At 43.7% G+C, this 26568-nt stretch overlaps 1 protein-coding gene across 1 annotated transcript in view; it reads left to right on the forward strand.

Annotated features, from left to right (window-relative positions):
- The window catches only part of LOC126184483 (dynein axonemal heavy chain 5), a 976026-nt gene that overhangs the window by 490627 nt on the left and 458831 nt on the right, over positions 1 to 26568 (forward strand). The window contains exons 27-30 of the mRNA XM_049926874.1: positions 1671 to 2150; positions 5611 to 5810; positions 5934 to 6098; positions 16493 to 16645. Coding sequence (XP_049782831.1) covers positions 1671 to 2150; positions 5611 to 5810; positions 5934 to 6098; positions 16493 to 16645 — 998 coding nt within the window. The remainder of the gene's footprint in view (positions 1 to 1670; positions 2151 to 5610; positions 5811 to 5933; positions 6099 to 16492; positions 16646 to 26568) is intronic.

Below are 26568 nucleotides of genomic sequence, written 5' to 3' on the forward strand. Positions count from 1 at the left end.
GGAAGGCCCTGATTTGAGCAGACGTGCAGGATGCCTCACAGACGTATGCGCGAGTCGTACAGTCAAATTTAAGGAGGGCGCATTATTTTCATGAGAGAATGTGATGCATCCATCCTGGAAATTGCAGATCGCGTTTCGGCAATGCAACGGGTTTGTGCAGAATGGTTCACAGAAGCCCGTAGAACACGACGAGATGGGTCCGGTCGCACCACCCAGACCGCCCCCCCCAGAGAAGATCGACCCTTCACCCGAACGGCATTGCAGCACAGATCTGCGTTTTCCTCTGCTCAGTAGTAACAGTGAACAGTGGAGCACATCGTGAATTATAAGGGGTGACAGTCCGTCGCCGTTTATTACGGCATGGGTTGCGTGCGCGTCGACCATTTCTCCGCCTACCTTTGACGAATGTGTAGAAAAATGCTAGACGGCAATGTTGTATGAAACGAACGTCACTGGGGACAGGAATGGGATCATATAGTGTTTTAGGAAGCGGCCAGGTTCTGTTTGTTTGAAAATGATGGCCGCATTTTAGTTCGCCGCAGGCAGGGGACGTCACAGTCACTGCATTCGATGAAGATATACAGCGCCAACCCAAGGCCTTATGTTGTGGGGTGCTATTGAGTGCAGCCACATATCACAGTTGGTGTGTATCCAGGGCACTTGACCAGTATGACTCACGTAATGGCATCTTGTGACCCTCGCCATACCCTTTCTGTACAACATCCCAGACACCATTTTTCAGCAATACAACGCACGACCACATGTTGCTGGACGAACACGTGCCTTCGTGTCACAGGATGGCAGCCTTTTGCCCGGTTCCGCCATATTACCAGACTTGTCGCCAATCGAAAATGTGCTGGATATCATGAAATGGCGAGTGCAGTGACGTGAACCAGTGCCAACCACTAAAAATGTTCTTTGGAACCAAGTGACTGCAGCATTGGATGGCTATATCACGGGACGCCATTTCCGCCTTACACGAGTCGATATCATAATGGATGGAACAAGTTATCATGGCTCCTGGCGAACCGTGCGCCTACTAGGCAACGGGATACAGGCTGAACTGAGGTGACTGAAATGCTAATTACTTCTGCAGAACATACTAATGTACATAACCTGTTAATATGAACGTCCTATCTTCAGTCATTCAAGGCTTTCTGTTTCTTCTGAACATGAGTGTATTATATCACTATACCGTTGATGTCTTAACACTACTCGACCAAACGGACTATTCCAACTGTCTTCTCTCATGGTATAGCCCATTTTACAAGTACGACTGTAGCAAGTTTTCGCGATGCTGACACGCATGTTATGCAACTACAATGGTAACAACACACACATTGTTAGTGTAAACTGATTATTGCTGTGCTGTATTGATTCGTTTTCGTAGTTATTTTTTGTTTTGTGGAAGATACTCTTCCTGATTCTTGAAGAAATTTACTTGCTCATGCGAAAAATTTTGTACTGAAAGATGATATGACATGCCTCTTCTGCCGTTGAGATGTGATCGTCCCATGTTGCAATATGCATCAACTTTTCAGCCACTATAGCAGCAGAATAGTTGTTCCATATCAAACATATTGTACGGTCACACATCCAAAACTGTTATATTGAGACTGATTCTGAAATGTACGGCGATTTTTGTGAACTTCTGAATTTATGTACGACAGAATCGCTTCGACGGACTGTGGCGCAAGCTGCAGACGTACCAGAGCGGTGAGGAGCTGTTCGGGTTGCCCACCACGGACTACCCCGAGCTGGGCCAGATCCGCAAGGAGCTCAACTTGCTGCAGAAGCTTTACAAGCTGTACAATGATGTCATCGATCGCGTCAGCAGCTACTACGACATCCCGTGGGTCGAAGTCAACATTGAGGAGATCAATAACGAACTTATGGAATTCCAAAACCGTTGCCGCAAGTTACCCAAGGGCCTAAAAGAATGGCCAGCGTTCCACGCTCTCAAGAAAACCGTCGACGATTTCAACGACATGTGTCCTCTGCTCGAGCTGATGGCCAACAAGGCGATGAAGCCCAGGCACTGGCAGCGAATTATGGAAGTCACGAAGTATAACTTCGAGCTCGACAGCGAAGGATTTTGTCTGAAAAATATACTGGAAGCGCCTCTTCTTCCAAACAAGGAAGATATTGAGGTAAAAATATCATTCAGTATACTGTAGTTGAATCTATCTTGTATTTTATTACATAGCGTAGAGAGTGCTATGTTTAGTACTAAGCAAGGCAGTCGGGTCATAAGATTATAACCGTTATTAAACGACAGAAAATAAACATATGAGGACAGAAGAGGCAGTTCGCAGATTTAGCTTTGCTATTTCAGTCTACGAGTCGTTACTTAGTATTCAGTTCCCTTCTTGGGAACAGCTGTCATTTTACAGAATTTTTTGAAGTAATTCTGTAGTAAATGAGCAATATTTCCAGTATTTATCGGTTTGTTTAAGAGATCACAGAATTAATCAAAAGTTTACCAATTAAATTTCCAGCACAATATATGAAATCATAAGCAACGAACTTACGGCTAACCCTTTCGTGGTTAAAATTTATTTTGCATATGTTTGAAAAATTGAAGGTCAAAAACTGTCTTCCTTTGTTATAAATAATACACTTTCACCACGAACAAAATTTTAAGCTGACTGGTTTTGAAAATCGGTGAAGTGGGGCGCAAGCGTCCCACGGACCTAACTAGATCCATTTTTTTATATAACTTAGGATCTACAGAGTTAAAGTTTTAATTTTTACAGGGTGGCAATTATGGAAAAAAGTATAACAAATAAATCAGTACCAATACATATTTTATCTCCTGACGAAAAAAAAGAAAAAAAACATGAAATATCGCACAGAAGTTTTCAGCATAAAATTTGAATATTTCTTTGACATACCACACACCAATGTTTTCTACATTCTATGAAGTTTTCTGGGGCATACAAATTATGAACAAACCAGCAGAATTACTAAGGTGTGTAGTAAAGTTTCAAAACAATGACTGTATGGAAATAAAATTAGTTATTTCACACATTCTTGGAATGGAGAAGATGGTGATTTGATGTGATTCTCGTAAAACAGACGCACTGTGTCACCTATAAATACATGCCGCCTCATTTGATCGATCACAACCTTCTATATATACCCATCCCGTGATCCGTAGTATATTTCTCCAAGTTCAGAAAGCGCTTCACTACATGCTAGTATTAGACAGATATGAGGTATAGACATCCCAAACTAAAAACTGCGTCTTACTTTAGTGGGACATTCGTGTTCCATCAACCACGAAAAGGTTAATGAGGTAGTACTCTTTCATTCATATAAAACCGTCATCACATTAAAACCTCCTATAATCGTACAATTATATGGTAGGAGAATTAATGGCAAATAATTGTATTGTTTTAATTTTATCCGTCTCTGTCATTGTTTCTTCCGTGACTGTATTACTTTTGTAAAATAAAGAGTAACCACCTTCAGTCACAATCGTGATTTTATTTCAATTTACATTGGTTTTGTTTTCGGATTTAGGTTAATCATGGTCCTGGTATGATTACAGGGGTATATTACAAAGTGGCACATTGTGAATATAAATTTACAAAACTAATACTAAGTTACTGTTTCCTGTAGTGGATATATGATTTTGAAGCACAGTATGAGTAAACATGTTTATGTAATATACTGATGAGCCAAAACATTGTGATCGCTGCCCACGGTAAGGTTGAATGCCTACTGGTGATGTTGCGGGCACGTGACGCAGGAAGGAAAGAATGTAAGCGGAAGAGGTACTGACCGCAGATTCGGAAATCCACTGGTATAAGGGATTCTTACAAAAGGTACATTGTTATGGCGCTGCGGCTGGAAACGAGAATCTCTGAAACGGTGAAGCAAGTGAGCTGTTTGGGTACTACTGTAGTGAGCACCTATGGAAAGTGGTTGAACAAAGTTGAAAGAACGAGTGGGAGGTATGGTATTGGACGTACACGTCTCATCACAAAACTTAGAGGTTGGAGGATCCCCCACTCTGTAATCCAGTATAGGTAGAGATCTGTAGCCGATCTGTCGACAGAGTACAATGCTGGTGCATGCACAAGTTCTTCGGAGCACACTGTTCAAAGACCAGTGTAGAACATGGAGCTCCACATCACACGACACCTACGTGTTCCCGTAGTGACCCAACGACCTAACGACATCGTCAGTTCCGATTGCAGTGGGCACAGTATCACTGAGCTTCCACCGTGATGACGTGTCGCCTGTCTAATGAATCGCTTATCCTGTTACAACAAGTCGATGGTTCGGTCCTCACACTCCTTCACCCAGGCGAATTGCTGCTTGAAACGTGCACCACCGAGAGCAGGATTATGCTATGGGGTACATTGAGTTGGGCTTCTATGATATCTATGGTAGTACTAGAAGACCCCATGACAGCTGTTAACAACGTGATCATTACTGTGGACCACCTGTATCCCTTCATGGTTGAAGTCTTCTCCGATGGTGATGGCGTGGCGTCTTCCAACAGGATAACACTCCGCGAGACAAGGCCAGAATCGTGCTGCAGTGGTCTCAAGAGCATGATAGTGAACTCACATTGATGTCCTGGCCAGAAAATGCCCCTGATCTGTACACATTGGAACACATATCGCGTGCCAGGTGCGTGCCTACAAACCACAGTCCCGTAATTTTCGGGAATTACTGACCTGTGAGTAGACATCTGGTGCCCCATACTTCTGGAAATCTATCAAGGACCTGTAGAATCCACGCCAAGCAGAATCGCTGTTGTAATGATTTTGGAAAGTGGATTAACACGTTATTAAACGTGTGGTCATAATGTTTTGGCTTATCAGTGTATATACGCATTTCGTTCTACAACACATTTTGTAAACACAAACCAAAACAAGTCAAAGAATTTCAAATGTAAAGATGCAGCATTTCTACAGATACACATGTGTTAATTATTTCAAAGAAGATGTAAAGCTGTAACATTACTTGTGTGTATTTGTAGTACATTTAAAATACTTTGACTTGCTTTGACTTCTGATTACAAAATGTATTGTAAGACGAAAAGTGTATATATATGCATAAACATATTTACTCATACTGTACTTCAAAATCATATATTCACTACTAAAAAGAGGAAGTTATTTTTCAATTTATATTAGCTTTGTAAACTTATATTCACAATGTGCCACTTTGTAACATATCAGTGAAATCTTACCAGGACCAGAATTAACCTAAATCTGAAAAAAACAGTGTAGATTGTCAAAATATCTGAAGATGAGCCCCAGGGCTCGATATACTTCGTGCATTGAAAAAAATCACGATTGTGCCTAAAGGTGGTTCTTCTTTATTTTAAGAATTATATTGTTTTCCTGCACACTCGTAACATTTACCTCACAAAAACATCAAAATTCAGGAAATGAGAAAATATTACTGGAAGAAAAATCACCGAAATTCTGACAAGACAGTAATTATTGTCTGCTGAAAAGAAAATACTATAGAAAGAGCATTGTATAAGATACACAATTTATTCCGGTTGACTTTCGGTATTAACTACTCGCAGAATTTACCACTGACTTTGAACGGATATTAGTACTTCCAATGGCATGCGTTCCACAGGATATATGCATCTCAGCAATGAAGGAGAAAGACATTGAAGCAAAACTGCGTCAGGTGACTAACGAGTGGACTGCTCACGAGCTCACTTTCATGACATTTAATAACCGCGGGGAATTACTTCTCAGAGGTGACACCACAGCGGAAACTATTGGCCAGCTCGAGGACAGCCTCATGATCCTCGGCTCGTTGATGTCTAATAGGTGAGTATGTGGTTATGTTAATTATGCACGTAAGAAAAAGAGAAACTTTCCATTCATATTTCGTCGATTCACTTTGCGAATATGCTGTATTATGTGCCTTAACGGTTACTCTCCTGATTGCAGGTACAACGCTCCTTTCAGAAAGCAGATTCAACAGTGGGTACACGATCTAGGCAACACCAACGAAATTCTAGAGCGCTGGTTGCTCGTCCAGAATATGTGGGTTTATCTTGAAGCAGTCTTCGTTGGCGGCGACATTGCAAAACAGCTGCCCAAGGAAGCAAAGAGGTAGGACTGATAAGATATTTTTCTTTGTTAGCTGATTACTAGAATCCACACTTTTATTTCATATCAACACCAAAGATATTTACATATTTATGTAGTGAAAATAAAACATACAAGAAATGTGTAATATTAAGAGAATATTTTATTAAATCTTTAGTACAGAACAATAATTTCAATTAAAATAAGATTCTCAATTACTCCATAGCCTACTATATTACCTTAAAACGCACTTAAACGTACCAGAAACATGGAAAGTTCAGTAAGAAGCCTCAGTTTACACTACTTCATATTTCTTCGAAATTCTCAACTGCGCTAGTAAAAGAAAATTATTTTCGGTCACATCGGTCCACTAAAATGGCCATTATCACTGAAACTGCAAAGGTTCCCTACTTTACATTACGTTTTGGAGCTCCAGGAACATCAAGTATTTCTCTAAATTCTCTGGACTCACAGAATGACGCCGATCAGAAAGAATGTTTTTGTAGGAGTAAAATGGTCTTTCCACATCCAAGGACGTTGATGGTTAAAATTTTAGCGGAGGAAATATTCCTGGAATGTCTTCTCGTCTCAGTCGGCCGCGGTGACCTAGCGGTTCTAGGCGCTTCAGTCCGAAACCGCGCGCCTGCTGTGGTCGCAGGTTCGAATCCTGCCTCGGGCATGGATGTGTGTGATGTCCTTAGGTTAGTTAGGTTTAAGTAGTTCTAAGTTCTAGGGGACTGATGACCTCAGATGTTAAGTTCCATAGCTCTCAGAGCCTTTTGAACCATTTTCTCCTCCTCTCCCTCTGAGTATATTACAGGTAATAACAAAAGTCCAATACCTTCGAATACTCGCCAAAATTGTGCGAAAGTATTCACCACTCTTTGATCAATATCACCTCTACGACGATATTTGGGCACTACACACTGAAGTTTGAATAGTCTGGCTCGAGCCCCCACGTGCTATGGCACGAAAATATATAATATATATTTGTTACACTCAGCTTAATTGAGCGGCCCTGAGATGTGGCTGGTCTCAGTGTTTGGCTACGTTTTTCGTCATAGGGTGCCAGCTCGCACCTGTCGTAAACTCAGTTTTTAAGCTGAAATAAAAAAAAAAACAATGCATGCAGATATTGCGTTGAAATTTAAAATACTGCGTCACTCACGTTGATTTATAATTTGAACAAGTAGTTTCTTTCTATTTTTCGATATATTCACTAAACACTTAAAATGCAGTCTGAGGGGCTCTTATGTAAGGGCTGCCGTTAATAACTGATGGTACAACACTTCACTTTAAAATTCATGTATCTCGATCATGGCACACGGCAGTCTGTTCACAATTCACAAAATATACTCTTGTCTGCTGTCCTAAACCACTATATTGCGCTCCACTTGATCGCTTTCGAACGTCGTTACATACGTATTTGTCCGGAACGTGGCTAGAAACCCACTGCTACCCCCAGATGCGCGGCACGTCCTGCTCTCAGCATCGCTCAAAACCATCTGCCCTCCACCCTCGATACGACTGCATAACTCAAAACAATGTTTGACAAGAATTACGAATATTCTAAAGCTAAACACAAAAACATATATCATATATTGGAATATATGGAAATTTTTCTGGCAATAACAATTTTAAGTCCAATTTTTTGTATCTACCACCATTTTTCCACAAATAATGTTCTTGTGGCGCGATTTTGCTTTTCCCGGATTTTTTATACTAAACATAAATAAACAAGTAAAAATACATACTTAATTACTCATCTACCTCTTTAAACTTTAGAATGCTGCCGCTAGTTTCGTCTCTTTAAATTTATTTATTACCAAAAACACAGTTTCTCTCTGTCGAATCTCATATTCCGACCTCCCATTCATAAATGGTACACACTATGCCAAATCGGCTATGATTGCTCGATGCAGCTCTACTAGCCGCATTCGTAGACAGTTTGTTCATATTAATTAGCCAAAGCATTGCCTAGATATTAGCTTCTGAACTTCCATAAATTTACAATTTTTAAGACAACAATAACTTTGAAAGTATTACATATTTTTGTGGCGCGTATAGATAATTTAGCTTCATATATTTTTCTGTCCATGAGTGCCAACTCGCACCTCCGTGTCACTTAGTTTGGTTTTTATCAATTTTTCTTGAGCATACAAATTTTTCTAAGCGCGCAGACACGCCCCTGCCAAGCGCTCGGGTTTTTCCAAACCGCGTAGTCTCTAGCCGCTCGCCACGGCACCGGAGCAACCGCCAGCCACGTGCTCTGCGACGGGAAACTGCCGCTCTAATCTACCCCCACAGCTTTTGCGGTCACACCTTTAATGTCAGTCAGCTTGTATTTGACATTCTCAACAATCTATAACGACATTCGGGTAGATTATAACTCTTTAACGTTGCTGTCAAGGAAGGCGAAATTGCTACAGATTCCAGAGCATTTTCGATTTTAGGTCCAGTGAAAGCATTTTGTGCCTCTAGCACTGAAACTGAAGGTTTTCCCGGAAACGAATCAGTCACAGATTTCACCGCTTCAAAATGTTTATTACAAAACCAGGCATCCTCAATCTAAGTTCAATAATCGTTCAGATGGCTCTATGCACTATGGGACTTAACATCTAAGGTCATCAGTCAACTAGACTTAGAACTACTTAAACCTAACTAACCTAAGGACATCACACACATCCACGCGCGAGGCAGGTTTCGAACCTGCGACCGTAGCGGTCACGCGGTTCCAGAATGAAGCGCCTAGAACCGCTCGGCCACCACGGCCGGCCACACGATCATCACCAAACGACGCCCGCAAGAGATCTTTCACGGGTCTAGCAATATGGGGTGGTTCTAATAAAAACCCCATGTCATTCCAAGCATGTGTGTCAATTTTTACCTCTTTATATACATTATTCCGTGTTTTATTTAGTTTTCAAATTTATACTGATTTTTTTATCACCCCGTACATACGGAATTGCTCAACAAAGGGCACTGTTAACGGCGTGCACAGTTACCCCTTGCACTCTCCTACAAGTTTACTTCACTGTCACCAGATGGTAGCACACTACAACAGACTTTTGTCCACCTGGGATAAATCCCACTAGATGGTAGCTCACTTCTCAGATATTTGAATTCACTCACTACAGAGTAAAATTAGTATATGTGATCTGGGCTATTGAAAGATTTTCCAAGTGAAACAGAGTTCGCTACTTCTGAGTTCTCAATTTGAGAAAATTCAGTCCAAATTTGTATTTCCATTGCGAATAAGGGAAGAATTTGCGACATCATAACAACTTCTACTTTCGTTTCATATTACTTTATACTCAGTATATGTTGTTGTTATACTGATCACAAAAACTATTTTACCGGGATTCTGAATGAAATATAGTATATTAAGTTTTGGATTTTATCATATTGTAATCCATCTGAGGCGCTGGGAACCATAAAGCACGGCATCGCCGATTGTGAGACTGTACCATATATTCATGCTTCTGACATCACTTGGTATTATGGTGGTTCAAATTTATCTGTGCTGAAGGCCAACATTGTAAATATGAACATTCAGGAAAAGCTGTCTCAATTGTTTTGTCTGGTATCTACTTAAATGTTGGATCGACGACGGTGTGCTTTTGCCCCTTACGATTCTCAGTCAAGTGACCATGTTGGTAGATGCTACTACTTGAATTTAATCATTTCCACAAACAACAGTTAGTGTTTGGAGTTGGTTGTTAACTGCACAGGAATCGGCATTCGTGTGCAGTGACAGCGTGAACTCTGTTGAATCTGTTTTAACTGCTAACAGAAAAGAAAATTACTAGGAAAAGTTTGCCACAATGGAAGTACGGTCTCCCAGAGCAGATCCGCTGCCTGAGAAAGTGACGAAATGAAATCACCGTGATTAAAAGTGTACATGTAATAAATATTTTTACAGTAAGCTAAGTTATTACATGGCTACAATGTAAGAATATCTGATTTTCAGCCTGGAAGTTAATTCTTTACCTAATACGTATGTCAGGGAACTTGTATATTTGCCCCCTCCCCCCCGCCCCCCCAAAAAAAATACAATACTGGACATTAAAAATGCTACACCAAGAAGAAATGCAGATGATAAACGGGTATTCATTGGAGAAATATATTATTCTAGAACTGACATGTGGTTACATTTTCACGCAATTTGGGTGCATAGATCCTGAGAAATCAGTACCCAGAACAGCCACCTCTGGCCGTAATAACGGCCTTGATACGCGTGGGCATTGAGTCAAACAGAGGTTGGATGGCATGCACAGGTACAGCTGCCCATGCACCTTCAACACGATACCACAGTTCATCAAGTGTAGTGACTGGCGTATTGTGACGAGCCAGTTGCTCGGCCACCATTGACCAGACGTTTTCAATTGGTGAGAGATCTGGAGAATGTGCTGGCCAGGGTAGCAGCCCGTACAGGACCTGCAAAATGCGGTCGTGCATTATCCTGCTGAAATGTAGGGTTTTGCAGGGATCGAATGAAGGGTAGAGCCACGGGTCGTAACAAATCTGAAATGTAACGTCCACTGTTCAAAGTTCCGTCAATACGAACAAGAGGTGACCGAGACGTGTAACCAATGGCATCCCATACCATCATGCCGGGTGATACGCCAGTATGGCGATGACGAATACACGCTTCCAATGTGCGTCCACCGCTATGTCGCGAAACACGGATGCGACCATCATGATGTTGTAAACAGAACCTGGATTCATCCGAAAAAATGACGTTTTGCCATTCGTGCAGCCAGGTTCGTCGTTGAGTACACCATCGCCGGCGCTCCTGTCTGTGATGCAATCAAGGGTAGCTGCAGCCATGGTCTCCGAGCTGATAGTCCATGCTGCTGCAAACGTCGTCGAACTGTTCGTGCAGATGGTTGTTGTCTCGCAAACGTCCCCATCTGTTGACTCATGGATCGAGACATGGCTGCACGATCCGTTACAGCCATGCGGATAAGATGCCTGTCATCTCGACTGCTAGTTATACGAGGCCGTTGGAATCCAGCTCGGCGTTCCGTATTACCCTCCTGAATCCACCGATTCCATATTCTGCTAACAGTCATTGGATCTCGACCAACGCGTGCAGCAATGTCGCGATACGATAAACCGCAATCGCGATAGGCTACAATCCGACCTTTATCAAAGTCGGAAACGTGATGGTACGCATTTCTCCTCCTTACGCGAGGCATCACAACAACGTTTCACCAGGCAACGCCGGTCAACTGATTTTTGTGTATGAAATATCGGTTGCAAACTTTCCTCATGTCAGTACGTTGTAGGTGTCGCCACCGGCGCCAGCCTTGTGTGAATGCTCTGAAAAGCTAATCATTTTCATATCATAGCATCTTCTTCCTGTCGGTTAAATTTCGCTTCTGTAGCACGTCATCTTCGTGGTGTAGCAATTTTAATGGCCAGTAGTGTAAGAAAGCATGAATACACCCACTTACACAGAAATGCAAAACGGAGAGTAGCACAGGCAGTAGCACTCCGTCTTCAGGCCACAAGTGGCCCACCGGGACCATCCGACCGCCGTGTCATCCTCAGTTGAGGATGCGGATAGGAGGGGCGTGTGATCAGCACACCGCTCAAAACGGAGAGTAGCGAAAGCTTAAACATTATTTCGCTCTTGCCCTAAACTGTACTTATGTACAAAACAGCAGTTCCACAAAAACAATTTTTTCTTTGTTCAGACAAGTTATACATATTATTATTATTATTACTGTTATTATTATTATTGGCAGTGGCTATTGTTGTGCAAATGTGTTGATAAGCACAACCCTTACACAGCAAATGCTATTAATTTCGCACTCTCATATTTATGAGAACCTAAAAATTTGTGAACATCCAGAAGGTATACTTACGAGCCGCCACTTGCGATGACTGTCAGACCCAGGCATGCTGGCACGGAAGTGCCAGTAGCGTGAGACAGGTGGTGGGACGGCAAGGAGGCGCCCGGAAGCCAGGGCTAGGCAGGTGGGCCCAATAGAGTTACCCTAGTGACTAACACTGAACTGCAGCCTGTAGAGCAGCAGCAGATGGTAACGGGTGGTAGCGGGCAGTAGTGGGCGGTAACAGTCCCCACGGTGCGGAGCTAGCTGGAATTCACTGGGAGGCTTGGATCGTGAGATGGTGGCCTACTGCTGGCTGCCTGAGCTCAGGCAGTCACACGGCGGTCGTTGGTTCTATTCCTGGAGACGGAGGCAGTGGCTGCGTCATAAGATGATGATGTTTGGTTTGTGGGGCGCTCAACTGCGTGGTTATCAGCGCCCGTACAATTACCCAATCTGTGCTCAGTCCAATTTCGCCACTTTCCTGGATGATGATGAAATGATGAGGACAACACAAACACCCAGTCATCTCGAGGCAGGTGAAAATCCCTGACCCCGCCGGGAATCGAACCCGGGACCCCGTGCTCGGGAAGCGAGAACGCTACCGCGAGACCACGAGCGGCGGACTGCGTCATAAGAATGGGTACAATTGGGCTGCGTATCGTACCGATGATGATGGGCAGAGTCTGCGAAACAAGTCTTTTTCTGTGTCGCTTGGCAACCTCTGGAACAGAGGTTGATGACTTGGGTGCAGCTGTTGTCATGCAGCAGTGTGTCAAACTGCAGAGGATTCCTGAAGACTGTTCCATTACCATGTCATCTGCACACAGATGTGAAGCGCTCTGCTGAACTGTTGTATCAGCATGGGCTTTGTCCTGTTTTCAGGCTGCGACTGTTGCCACGCAATGAAACTACCAATAGACCTACCGAACTGGACCACAGTCACTCGGTAGTGCCCGTTTTCTCGGTCAGTAAAGGCCCAACACCAGCTTTTTCCAAATCAAATGAAGGCTAAATTGGTACTTACGTGCATCTGACGAATTCAGGATCCTGAAACGGCTGGTGAAAACACATTTTTGAAAGCATCAAAAACGAACATTGATTTACAAACTCACATTTGTGATGTAGTATTATTATACCACGCCAAAACTCATGAACCTTGAATAATTTTCCTTTTCATTTATGACAGAGAGAGAAGTAGAGTTTGAAGGAGAGCAGTTATAAAGATTCATCTCTTGCAGTGTCACCCACCTACGGGGCTCCCTTTGTTGCAATTTGTGTAAAATAAATTCGTATACTCTGTGCATTAAATACCATTTCTAAGATATCAGCAAATACCACTGGTGAACCGCTTCTGAAGTGTGACTTCCAATTTCAGAAATAATTAAATGATCGTCTAGAGATGAGAGTATAAGGGTTTTTCTTCTAGCTGTAGTTTCATGAACGAAGTGCATATATATATTACAACGCTAAGGATTTCTTACATAAGCGAAAATCCTGAAAGACAGCGATTTTACCATGAAAATTTTAAGATTGTCGTACGGACAAAAATTTTATGGAATAAATTATCGTTTCATAATTTTCATTAAAATCATTCGACAATCAATTCTCTTTGCGTAGACGTACGCTTGAAAGAGGTTTTTTATGATGTGTATGGGCACAGAATAAAAACTGAGACTAGACGATGACAATGTTGTGAATTGCTAATTTCCACGAGAATGTGGTGCATTTATTAAGTTTGACTTTACCGGAAAAATATTAATAATGCAACGCTATGAAAGCGGGCAACGGTCTTGCCGCAGTGGATACACCGGTTCCCGTCAGATCACCGAAGTTAAGCGCTGTTGGGCGTGGCCGGCACTCATCCCGGCCGCCGCATCCTTATCTGAGGATGACACGGCAGTCGGATGGTCCCAATGGGCCACTTTTGGCCTGAAGACGGAGTGCTTTGAAAGCAGTCGTAGCTTCTGCATATTGAGTTTATGTACTCTGTTTTCACAGTAACGCAAATGGGATCACTTTGGTGAATTAAACTTAAATACACTCCTGGAAATTGAAATAAGAACACCGTGAATTCATTGTCCCAGGAAGGGGAAACTTTATTGACACATTCCTGGGGTCAGATACATCACATGATCACACTGACAGAACCACAGGCACATAGACACAGGCAACAGAGCATGCACAATGTCGGCACTAGTACAGTGTATATCCACCTTTCGCAGCAATGCAGGCTGCTATTCTCCCATGGAGACGATCGTAGAGATGCTGGATGTAGTCCTGTGGAACGGCTTGCCATGCCATTTCCACCTGGCGCCTCAGTTGGACCAGCGTTCGTGCTGGACGTGCAGACCGCGTGAGACGACGCTTCATCCAGTCCCAAACATGCTCAAGGGGGGACAGATCCGGAGATCTTGCTGGCCAGGGTAGTTGACTTACACCTTCTAGAGCACGTTGGGTGGCACGGGATACATGCGGACGTGCATTGTCCTGTTGGAACAGCAAGTTCCCTTGCCGGTCTAGGAATGGTAGAACGATGGGTTCGATGACGGTTTGGATGTACCGTGCACTATTCAGTGTCCCCTCGACGATCACCAGTGGTGTACGGCCAGTGTAGGAGATCGCTCCCCACACCATGATGCCGGGTGTTGGCCCTGTGTGCCTCGGTCGTATGCAGTCCTGATTGTGGCGCTCACCTGCACGGCGCCAAACACGCATACGACCATCATTGGCACCAAGGCAGAAGCGACTCTCATCGCTGAAGACGACACGTCTCCATTCGTCCCTCCATTCACGCCTGTCGCGACACCACTGGAGGCGGGCTGCACGATGTTGGGGCGTGAGCGGAAGACGGCCTAACGGTGTGCGGGACCGTAGCCCAGCTTCATGGAGACGGTTGCGAATGGTCCTCGCCGATACCCCAGGAGCAACAGTGTCCCTAATTTGCTGGGAAGTGGCGGTGCGGTCCCCTACGGCACTGCGTAGGATCCTACGGTCTTGGCGTGCATCCGTGCGTCGCTGCGGTCCGGTCCCAGGTCGACGGGCACGTGCACCTTCCGCCGACCACTGGCGACAACATCGGTATACTGTGGAGACCTCACGCCACACGTGTTGAGCAATTCGGCGGTACGTCCACCCGGCTTCCCGCATGCCCACTATACGCCCTCGCTCAAAGTCCGTCAACTGCACATTCGGTTCACGTCCACGCTGTCGCGGCATGCTACCAGTGTTAAAGACTGCGATGGAGCTCCGTATGCCACGGCAAACTGGCTGACACTGACGGCGGCGGTGCACAAATGCTGCGCAGCTAGCGCCATTCGACGGCCAACACCGCGGTTCCTGGTGTGTCCGCTGTGCCGTGCGTGTGATCATTGCTTGTACAGCCCTCTCGCAGTGTCCGGAGCAAGTATGGTGGGTCTGACACACCGGTGTCAATGTGTTCTTTTTTCCAATTCCAGGAGTGTATTAAGCCGGCCGGTGTGGCCGTGCGGTTTCTAGGGGCTTCAGTCTGGAACCGCGTGACCGCTACGGTCGCAGGTTCGAATCCTGCCTCGGGCATGGATGTGTGTGATGTCCTTAGGTTAGTTAGGTTTAAATAGTTCTAAGTTCTAGGGGACTGATGACCTAAGATGTTAAGTCCCATAGTGCTCAGAACCATTTGAACCACTTAAATATTAAACCATGTAGTCAAGTTCATTGTCATAGACTCTCATCCTTATTAGGATCTTCTGTAATAGTGGACTTCTATAACATACTTCTACTGACTGTAAAACATAAAATAAAATAATAAGACACTAATGAAGATGTACAGGAAAAGATGACCGTCAAACATAGATGTATACCAGAGTGCTCCGGTTTTTGCCCACGAGTCACGTGTACTCGGTGCGACTGTTAGACGTAGAGGATAGTGTACCTAGGAACACGTGTTTCTGTATTTATTTGGCTGGTATTTCAGTCTAGTGACTTATTTTAGAATCATATGAAGGAGAGAACAGAAGAGACTGCCTTAAGCAATAATTTCCTAGATTTTGCACAGTTTTTGTTGTTTCTGGACATGAGCTTTTGTTTTGTGCAGCATTTGTAAATATTTCGATCTCTACACATTTAAGTGCTGTATAATATTTTAGAGCTATTTATAGTATATTGTTAATTCTTCAGTCATAGAGTTTTATGGAGGATAATTTTCTATATATTTTTAAATCTAGTTAGATAAAGTGTCGGTCGTGCACCATCTTATACCTAAAAAACTGAAGGTCTTTTACCATGGAATATGGAATGTTTGCAAATTAACTGGGTTTCGTTAATGTCCAAACAATTTTCCTCTTTTGAAAATGGAGACTTGTGATAGGTTCAAATGGCTTCAATTTCACAATGTATTTAACTTGTAGCTCGTTTTTGATAATACTTCTGCTTAATTTGATTTCACTTACTGATTATTGATTTGTGGTAGAGTAATGATTTAACAGATACACGACTAAATACAGTGCTGATAAGTTTTTATGGATTGCTACCCTTTTAAATTTGAATAGAATGTTCACCGCTGCTCTAGCAACTCATGATGCACGCTGTTGTCTGCAGGTTCAGCAAGATCGACAAGTCGTGGCAGAAGATCATGCAGCGCGCGCACGAGACGCCGGGCGTGGTGGCGTGCTGCGTGGGCGACGACATGCTGAAGCAGCTGCTGCCGCACCTCCAGGAACAGCTCGAGCTCTGCCAGAAGTCTCTCAGCGGGTCCGTACATTGCTCCAAATTTCTAAATGATCAACAAAAGCCGTCAAGGGGTTGCGCTGATATGGCCACAGTCGAATCCTGTCCCAGGCTTGTCTCATCCCAACTTTTTCTTCGTCTCTGATAATCGACAGACTTACGCGATACTAAACCCTAATCTTAATTTATCCAAATTAAAACACGGAGAAAGTGTCAAGAACGAACATCAAGCCTTCTGCACACGAGACACAACGTAGCTCAGAATATTTCGATCACGTAGGTAACCGTCTTAAAGCAATGCTGTTCTTAAAACCACCCCACAAAATGCAAATCTTTTCAGTGTCACCAGATTTGGAGAACTACAGCGCTGCAAAGGATTATGCTTCGTTTTTCCAGCGGTTTACTTATTCCTAATATGCAGTTGTCACCTACCTGAACCTAATTCCGTTCTTTACGTGTTGCCTGTGTGATCATTACAGTTTCGGTATCTAAACATAATACTGCCACCCATCTAGCCTAGGGTAATTAAGTTTAGGTTTCGTAAGTTACTGAGTACCTCTGACAGAAGGTTATTTACAAGTTGCAACGGACTACTGTTTTAAACTGATGGACCAAATTTACAACTTAATAGCTGATTCTGGCAACACTATCAGCTAATACTGCACTTCGCTAACAATAGAAAAGTAACGAAGGCCATCAGATTTTTCGAGCGGTTTACTTATTCCTAATATGCAGTTGTCACCTACCTGAACCTAATTCCGTTCTTTACGTGTTGCCTGTGTGATCATTGCAGTTTCAGTATCTAAACATAATACTGCCACCCATCTAGCCTAGGGTAATTAAGTTTAGGTTTCGTAAGTTACTGAGTACCTCTGACAGAAGGTTATTTACAAGTTGCAACGGACTACTGTTTTAAACTGATGGATCAAATTTACAACTTAATAGCTGATTCTGGCAACACTATCAGCTAATAATGCACTTCGCTAACAATACAAAAGTAACGAAGACCATCAGATATTTGACACTTAGGCTTGGTTGCTAAGTGTAGCCTGAATTGATTCTGTAACAAATGGCGTAACTGTAACACCAACGAAGACTGCCTTACACGGTTCTTCGTTAAGTGTCATTAGCCCATTCAAGGAAAACCAAAAAAAGCGAGTACGGAAAAAAATTTCGTGTAATTGCAAATTTTTGTGCAGTGGTATGGGGGTTTCGTGAACAAAATATAAAACTCCTGACTGGTAGTGCGTAAGCCTGGGAGTGGGGTAGCAGTTGAGAGGTCACTTCTTTATATTTTTCTTGAATATCTCGAGAACTGCGGCTTCTATCGCAAATATTTCCCATTATTGAATTAAAGTACATTAAATTTCTTACAGAAAATTCACATTAATTTTTTTTCTCAAGGAGTAGTAGTTTCTCGATTACAGGGGATTTAAAAACCGCAGATTATTAAAAATAGCGTTTCAGTGTTACGAAATTAAACTTGATTGCTAAATAAAGTGGATTAAGAACAAATACCAAATATGTGTACCACATAAGTGTAGTAGTACCATATTAAGGAGTAAATTGTGTTCTATGGGTTATGACGGACTGACGGGGAGGGGGGGGAGAGGGGGTGGAGGGGGAGGGGGAGGATATCGCGTGAAGGAATGGAGATCGCCGGCGGATTGTGATCATGCACTGCTCTCCTTGTACGCCTACGAACTGAACAGCGAGCAGACAATTCCCCACTCTCTCTGCCCCACTAGGTCACAAAAAACAACTGCAGGGTATTTCACAAAGCTATACCGACCCTTCAGCAGATCGCCTCGTGCATCACTGGCAACATTGTGTGCCGGCACAGCTGGGAAGTGTGTTAACACTACTTTGAATACAGAGATGAGTTGCTAATAATATTAACGGAAGAGAAACATATGGTCAGATTCTATATAAACCTCTGTACACTGTTTTACACTGTTATAGGGGAAACTGATTCCTATTCATCCTGTACGGCATCTGCGATGTTCTTCCAGAAAGGCGACTTTTCCCATAACGAACGCAGATCGCTTTTCAGTTGACGGACGGACTGTACCTCCCCAGCATGTCCCGTCCAGTTCTCTTATGTGAATAGACAAAATAACTTCACGTCAGAAGGGTCAGTATAACTTCGTGAAACGCCCTGTAGTTGCTTTTGTGCTGTAGTGAGGTACAGAGAATGAGGAACTGCCTGCTCGCTGTTAGTTTGCTGGCCATATATAGTGGGAAGTGAATGACCACAGACGCTTCTAAACTCAGCCCCTCTCACCTCTTTTTGCCTTGTTACACCCCCCCCCCCCCCACATACAATTTATCCCGTAATATGGTGTTACAGCACTTAAATGTGGGACACTGAATATTTGTTCTTAACCCACTCCATTTAACAATAAATATTAATTTCATACCATTAGAACACTGTTTTTAATATAATAAGCTGTGATTTTTCCATCACCTACAATATGGGAATTATAAGTTCTAAAGAAAAAATGGATAGGACCTCTTTCGTATGAAAATTAATTTAGTTTAATTTTGAGCTGGGAAATATTTTCGCTAGAAGCAGTGATTTTCCGGATATTTAAGAGAAACATAAAAAGTGACCTTTAAAAGCCACACCCAACCGCCACCTTCAAGTTCACACTCAGCAGATCAGGATTTTTAGTAAGTTGTTGACGACAGTCCTCCTTACCACTGTACAAAAATCTGCGACTACACGAATTTATCCCCTATATTTTCTCCCTTGACTTGGGCTACGTGCACTTACACAGAGTTCTCAAATATTCCGGCCACGCAAACGTCAGATATATGAATACTAAAAACTATTTCTCTACCACAACCCCAAGCAATATATGAAGCGCTGCCTGGGAAACAATGTGTCCACCGGGACAGAAAATGGCGTAAGACGAAATATTTCAAGCACAGATGCTTGCAGAATTTATTGCCACAAACACCGTATATTTTCAAAATAGCAAGGTCCGCAAATAAATAAATATGCACTGTACATCTGTAAGCTGCGTTGAAGAAACTGTTTCTCTTCACATAAAGACAATTTTTACAGACTGTAGCATAATGTGAGAATTTAAAGAGATCGGCGTTTTGATAAATAACACGCACTATCATCATACGGTGTGGTATCATCAGCGGAATTTTCTTACTCATATACACACATCATAAAAAGTTTTGTATCACCTCGGTTCCGAGAGTTCCGGAACCAGTACAAAAAATTGGAATAGAGATCAACATAAACATCATTTCCGCCCTTTTTAATGCTCATGAAAACCACACATGGCATGTTGTACCACCATACAGCGAGACCTTCACAGGTTGTGGTCCAGACTGCTGTACACACCGGCACCTCTAATACCCCGTAGCACGTCCTCTTGCATTGATGCATGCCTGTATTCGTCGTGGCATACTATCCACAAGTTCACCAATGCTCTGCTGGTCCAGATTGTCCCACTCATCAACGGCGATTCGGCGTAGATACCTCAGAGTGGTTGTTGGATCACGTCCTCCGTAAACAGTCCTTTTCAATCTATCCCAGGCATGTTCGATAGGGTTCATGTCTGAGGAACATGCTGGCCACTCTAGTCGAGCGATGTCGTTATCCTGAAGGAAGTCTTTTACAAGATGTTGACGATGGGGGTGCGAACTGTCGTCCATGAAGACAAATGCCTCGTCAGTATGGTACCGATATGGTTGCACTATCGGTCGGAGGAAGGCATTCACGTATCGTACAGCCGTTACGGCGCCTTCCATGACCACCAGCGGCGTACGTCGGCCCAACATAATGCCACCCCAAAACATCAGGGAACCTCCACCTTGCTGCGCTCGCTGGACAGTGTGTCTACCGAGCGAGGTAGCGCAGTGGTAGCACACTGGACTCGCATTCGGGAGGACGACGGTTCAGTCCCGCATCCGGCCATCCTCATTTAGGTTTTCCGTGAATTCCCTAAATCGCTCCAGGCAAATGCTGGGATGGTTCCTTTGAAAGGACACGGCCGACTTCCTTCCCCATCCTTCCCTGATCCGATGAGACCGATGACCTCGCTGTTTGGTCTCTTCCTCCCACCAACCAACCAACAGTGTGTCTAAAGCGTTCAACCTGACCTGGTTGCCTCCAAACACGTCTCCAACGATTGTCTGGTTGAAGGCATGTCGATGAAGAGAATGTGATGCCAATCCTGAGCGGTCCATTCGGCATGTTATTGGGCCCATTTGTACTGCGCTGCATGGTGCCGTGGTTGCAAAGACGGACCTCGCTATGGACGTCGGGAGTGAAGTTGCACATCATGTAGCCTATTGCGCGCAGTTTGAGTCGTAACACGACGTTCTGTGGCTGCACGAAAAGCATTATTGAACATGGTGGCGTTGCTGTCAGGTTTCTTCCGAGCCATTATCCGTAGGTAGCGGTCATCCACTGCAGCTGTAGCCCTTGGGCGGCCTGATCGAGGCATGTCGTCGACAGTTCCTGTCTCTCTGTATCTCCTCCATGTCCGAAAAACGTCGCTTTGTTTCACTCCGAGACGCCTGGACACTTCCCTTGTTGAGAGCCCTTCCCGTGACAAAGTAACAATGCGGACGCGATCGAACCGCGGTATTAACCGTCTAGGCATGGTTGAACTACAGACAAGCCGTGTACCTCCTTCCTGGTGGAATGACTGGAACTGATCGGCTGTCGGACCCCTCTGTCTAATAGGCGCTGCTCATGCATGGTTGTTACATCTTTGGGCGGGTTTAGTGACAGGTCTGAACAGTCAAAGGGACTGTGTCTGTGATACAATATCATTACACTTGTCCGTCCTCTGCTGGAATATTGCTGCTCAGTTTGGGATCCTTATCAGGTAGGATTGACGGAGGACATCGAAAAAGTGCAAACAAGGGCAGCTCGTTTCGTATTATCGCGTAATAGTGGTGAGAGTGTCACTGATATGATACGCGAGTTGGGGTGGCAGTCACTGAAACATAGGAGGTTTTCTTTGCGGCGAGATTTATTTACGAAATTTCAATCACCAACTTCTCTTCCGAATGCGAAAATATTTTGTTGACACCCACCTACGTATGGAGAAATGATCATCATAATAAAATAAGAGAAATCAGAGATCTAACGGAAAGATTTAGGTGTTCCTTTTTCCCACGCGCCCTTTGAGAGTGGAATGGTAGAGAAGTAGTATGAAAATGGTTCGATGAACCCTCTGCCAGTCTCTTAAGTGTGAACTGCAGAGTAACCATGTAGATGTAGATGTAGATGAACAGTCAACGTCTATCTTCAAGAGTTCTGGGAACCGCGGTGATACAAAACTTTTTTGATGTGTGTATATACAAATGTGAACTACGAAATCCACCAAGGACAATGAATGTTCTTTATTCGTATCGTTAAGACTCTCACATTGTTGTATGGCTTTTTACACTCCAGATGTAAGATTTATGGTGGTAACCGTAAAAGCACTTCACAGCGCGTGTCGAATAACGATTTTCTATCTTTTCCAACTGGGTACCGCAAACACAAACAAAACAAATTAACCGTCTTCCTTCCAAAGATAACCCTTGAAAGTTCTCTGAGTATATCCTGAAACGTCCCCTTAGAAAAATTTTACATGACTGTGCTTAAACTGACACACAATATTTTTAGCGCAACGGAATCTGACTTTCAATAATCCCTACAAAAGAATGGCCCTGACTAACATTAAACTACACCTTTCACAAATCACTTACCTCACAAAAATCTTCGTTACTCAAGCTACTGCAATACAGCGAGCGCCAGTACTGCCAGCTAAATAAAAGATTCAAACTACTGAAGGCACTAACTACTGATAGGCATAGTTAGCAAATGAAAGATTTTGATAGAGAAAAAACAATGTATTTACCTTAATATTGTTCAAAAGTCATATTATACATATACATACATACATATATATATATATATATATATATATATATATATATATATATATATATATATATATATATCGTCCCTTCAATCACATATATATATATATATATATATATATAAGTTCATGACATCCAGTCTCACAAATTTACTGTCTCTGTCCAGATCATCCGCTCTCACAACTCCGCCATCTCTCTCCCCACATCCACCACTGCTGGCGGCTCACCTCCAACTGGACAACGCTACGCGCTGTTAACAGCCAACTGCCCAACACTACAATAGCCAACAACAATGCAAACCAGCCACAGACTGCACACAGCACAGCCAGTGATTTTCATACAGAGCGCTACGTGGCGTTACCAATATAAAACCTAAACAGTGTACTTACAATCCATAAAACGCTCGCAGTAACTAATCACAAATCTAACAGCACATCGCTAGATTTCATCGGCCATCAAGTTTACATGTAATCAGTGAAAATTTTAAGCACTCGGCAGTAGTCGAGAATATGGGGAAAAGTGTTCTTGGCGATCAAGTCGGCGCCAAGGTTAGCAGACTGGACACGAATTCGTTTCCTATCGTCCCTTCAATCATTCAGTGCGGAAGCTGTGAAGGTTCTTTCGCAATCACACACAGTCTATAAGTCTTGTCATTCTGAACTAGCGCTCCGTCACTACTGATTTCGTCGATGGACTTTAAAGTTTCACCGTTCTTCTTTCCTTGAAACAAGGGTCTTGTTCAGGGTATTATTAGGAGATACACTAAAGAGCTAAAAAAATTTCGAAATAATTCATTATGCTTAACTACATAAGGTGAAAATCACACGTCGCATCATGGATTGCCGCACTCTTTCCCAAGTCCCGACCTCTCTCTCAATAGCGTCACAGGCGTCGTGAACACACTGTTGAAGAGTCTGCACATCAGGAACTGGTTTAGCATACACAACGCTTTTCAGATTTCCACAGAGGTAAAAATCCAGGGGATTTAAGTCCGGTGATCTAGCAGGCCATGCTACGGGGCCTCCGCGTCCTGTCCAAGGTCCGTGGAAGATGTTCTTGAGGTGTAGGTGATCTGTAATTCGGAAATATGATGATGCTCCGTCATGCAGACACCACGTAACTGGTCGTATTGCCGAAGTCACATTCTGAAGTAGCCCAGGCAGAGTATTCCGCAGGATGTCCAGATACGTTCCTTCGTCGAGGCGTTGTGGAATAATAACGGGTCCAAGTACGGTCGCCAAGAATCCCTCCCCACACGTTGATGCCGAACCGGCGCCAATGAGACTTCTCAACCATTCCCCGAGGATTGTCTGTAGCTCAAAAATGACAGTTATGCAGACTGGTAAAGGTTGCTTCGTCGGTAAAAAGGACTGATGGCATATATCCCATAATTGTGATGATCTGGTGCCAAAACCATCGACAAAATCCTTCCCGTAGAGGGAATAATCCCTGCACTCGTTTCGGGTGGTAGTGATAGTAGCGGTTGTCATGCAGAATACACATAATCGTACTATAGCTTACATGATGTTGGCAGGCCATTTGTCTTGAGCTTGTTCTAGGGTTCTTCTCACTGTCCTTTAGAACACGGTCCTCCAAATATGGCGTGCGCCAGTCCACCGCCTCCCTACTCGTTCGTCTCTTTTGAAGGGCTCGCGATCACAGAAACTCCCAAAAAGGACTTGAAACGTTGTGTGATGCGGCTGGTGTGTGTGAGGTACTTCCTTTGGTATAGCTGTGCTGCCTCTCCGTTACTATCTGCTTAGTCGTACACAAACACCATCTCGGCTTGTTCCGACATGAATGCCGGACCATGCTGTTACTCACGGTACGCTGAGTCAATCACACAGCCTCCAACACGCAAGTAATATACGACACATGGTCAGAGGGACTGTCATTCGTCAGAGCCATCTACCGTGGCAACGATGCATTTCCGGACAAATGTTCATAGGGCCATGTTTCCTCCTTTTCCAGTCAGGAATCCGTCCCTGCAGTTTGTCGGTTTTATTAATGTTCACCCTGTATATCCAATGAGACTGAGTGTGGGGATGTACCTACTGAAGCTCTCAGCTGATTTCCTTTCACATAACCATGACACTTCCGTCCACACAACGATATGGTGAGCAAACAGTTCGAGTATGTGGCTCACGCAGCCTGACATCGAATTCATATAAAGGGTGTTTCTGCAATGGTGATACATATGCCAGTCCCACCTGACCTGAATATCTGCCCCCCCCCCTCCCAAATTCTATAAGTCCCTCCAGATCCTTGAGCGTCATGCACTCTGCCTCGCCTTCCGTATATGCCTCCCGTCCCCCACGCGGATCCTCTATGACCTCATTCCTTTCCCCCATCTGCTCCTATTCCTTGAACATCTCCGCATACTCTACACCTCCCGCCGCCTTGATTCCCCTCACCCCCTGGTTGCTCCTCTCCTCTCCCATCCCCGCCCCCTGCCACGTCTTCACTGTTGTGTCCCCCCTACCCTCCATCTCTACACCCTTCATCTCCTTTCCCAAGGTGGCTTCCATCAACTCCCCCTCCCAGATGATGCCCTCTCTCCCTCCATTTATCCCTCCTATTAACTCTGATCCTCACTCCCCCTCCTTTCCTCTGTCCTTTTCCTGGGCTCCCTCTCCCCCCCCTACCATCCTCTTTTTTCCCCACCTACCCTCTCTCTGCCCCCCTTCTCTCCCCCGAGTCCTTTTGCATTTCCCTCCTCTGCCTTTTCCCATTCCCTCTCGCATCTGCCCTGCCCCTATCCCCCCTTATGAGTCCTCTCCCTTTCGTTTTTTCCTCTCCTCCCTCCTTGTTTTCCCCCACATCTGTCCAGGTCCCCCCTCCCCATCTGCCCTTGGCTAGGGATTTTCATCTTTGTGCCGACATTTTCGTGCAGTGTTTTACAGTGTTGTGCGTCTTTTGGGAAGTGTTGCGAACGGACATCATATTGTCGCTGGGTGTGATTTTTTTATTTCTTGCAAACAGAAACCAGACTGTCGCCATGTTTTTTTAATTGTGTGTCTACTGTGTTACCTGTCTGATACCTGTGTATTTTATTAGCATTGCCAACCCCTTTGCTTTATGTTTTAACTTTCCACAATTTTCCGCCGTTTTACAATTTAAGTCGCCGTTTTAGCGCCTGCTTTTATTGTTTCTTTTCTTCTTACGTTTTAAAAAGTCTGTAGGCTGTAGAGCAGCGTACTAAGCTGCTGCCAGCCCGCACCCCTTCGGGGGGAATCGAAATTCAATTAATGAAAAAAAATTATGATACACTCATTAATGGTGGATTATGAGAAGCGTATCAATTTGATATAAGCAAACATGGTTCTGAAAAGACTCAGTTGAAATTACGTATTAAAACATGTCATAGAATATGATGTAATAAATGTGTTCATTATGTACGCGTTTCCCAACAATGTACGGTAGGTGAAGTACTGTGTGTAAATTAATACAGGAACGGCAGTTACACCCACGCCATATTTTTCAGTGTTTAAAATAGTGCAATCAACTGGTTTTGTTGACAGCGGACAACCCAACCACTACATAATAGATCCTCAATGTTTTCTGTCTCACGATAGCGGCTGAATGACATGGCTGTGGTGAACGCCAGTTAGGCGGGAAACTTCGCATCCTATGTAGGAAATCATGGTTGCTTAAGACTTTTTTGCTCAGTTTACCTAACGCATCCGGCTCTTATGGCAGATTCTGATAGCAGCACTCGAAACTAATTGTAATACGACGGGTGTTTTTTTATGTAAGTACCGTTTTGAAATTAAAAAACCACGTGCTAAGATATCTCAATAATTTTATTTTTACATGAAAACCTGTACCTTAATCTACGCACTGACGCCATTACAGTCTGAATCTTCCTTGTTACCGTTGTGTACTGAGTGTTTAAGATGCCTCCGATAGTCGAGAGTCCCGTCGACTGTGAAGTACGGGCTGTTATAAGATTTCTTAGTGCTAAAGGCCTAAAAGCGATCGATATTAATCGTGAGATCTGTGCAGTTTACGGAGAAAACATTATGAGTGATGGAATGGTAAGAAAG

This window comes from Schistocerca cancellata, chromosome 4 (genome assembly GCF_023864275.1).
Source record: "Schistocerca cancellata isolate TAMUIC-IGC-003103 chromosome 4, iqSchCanc2.1, whole genome shotgun sequence".
In the NCBI taxonomy this organism is placed as follows: Eukaryota; Metazoa; Arthropoda; class Insecta; order Orthoptera; family Acrididae; genus Schistocerca; species Schistocerca cancellata.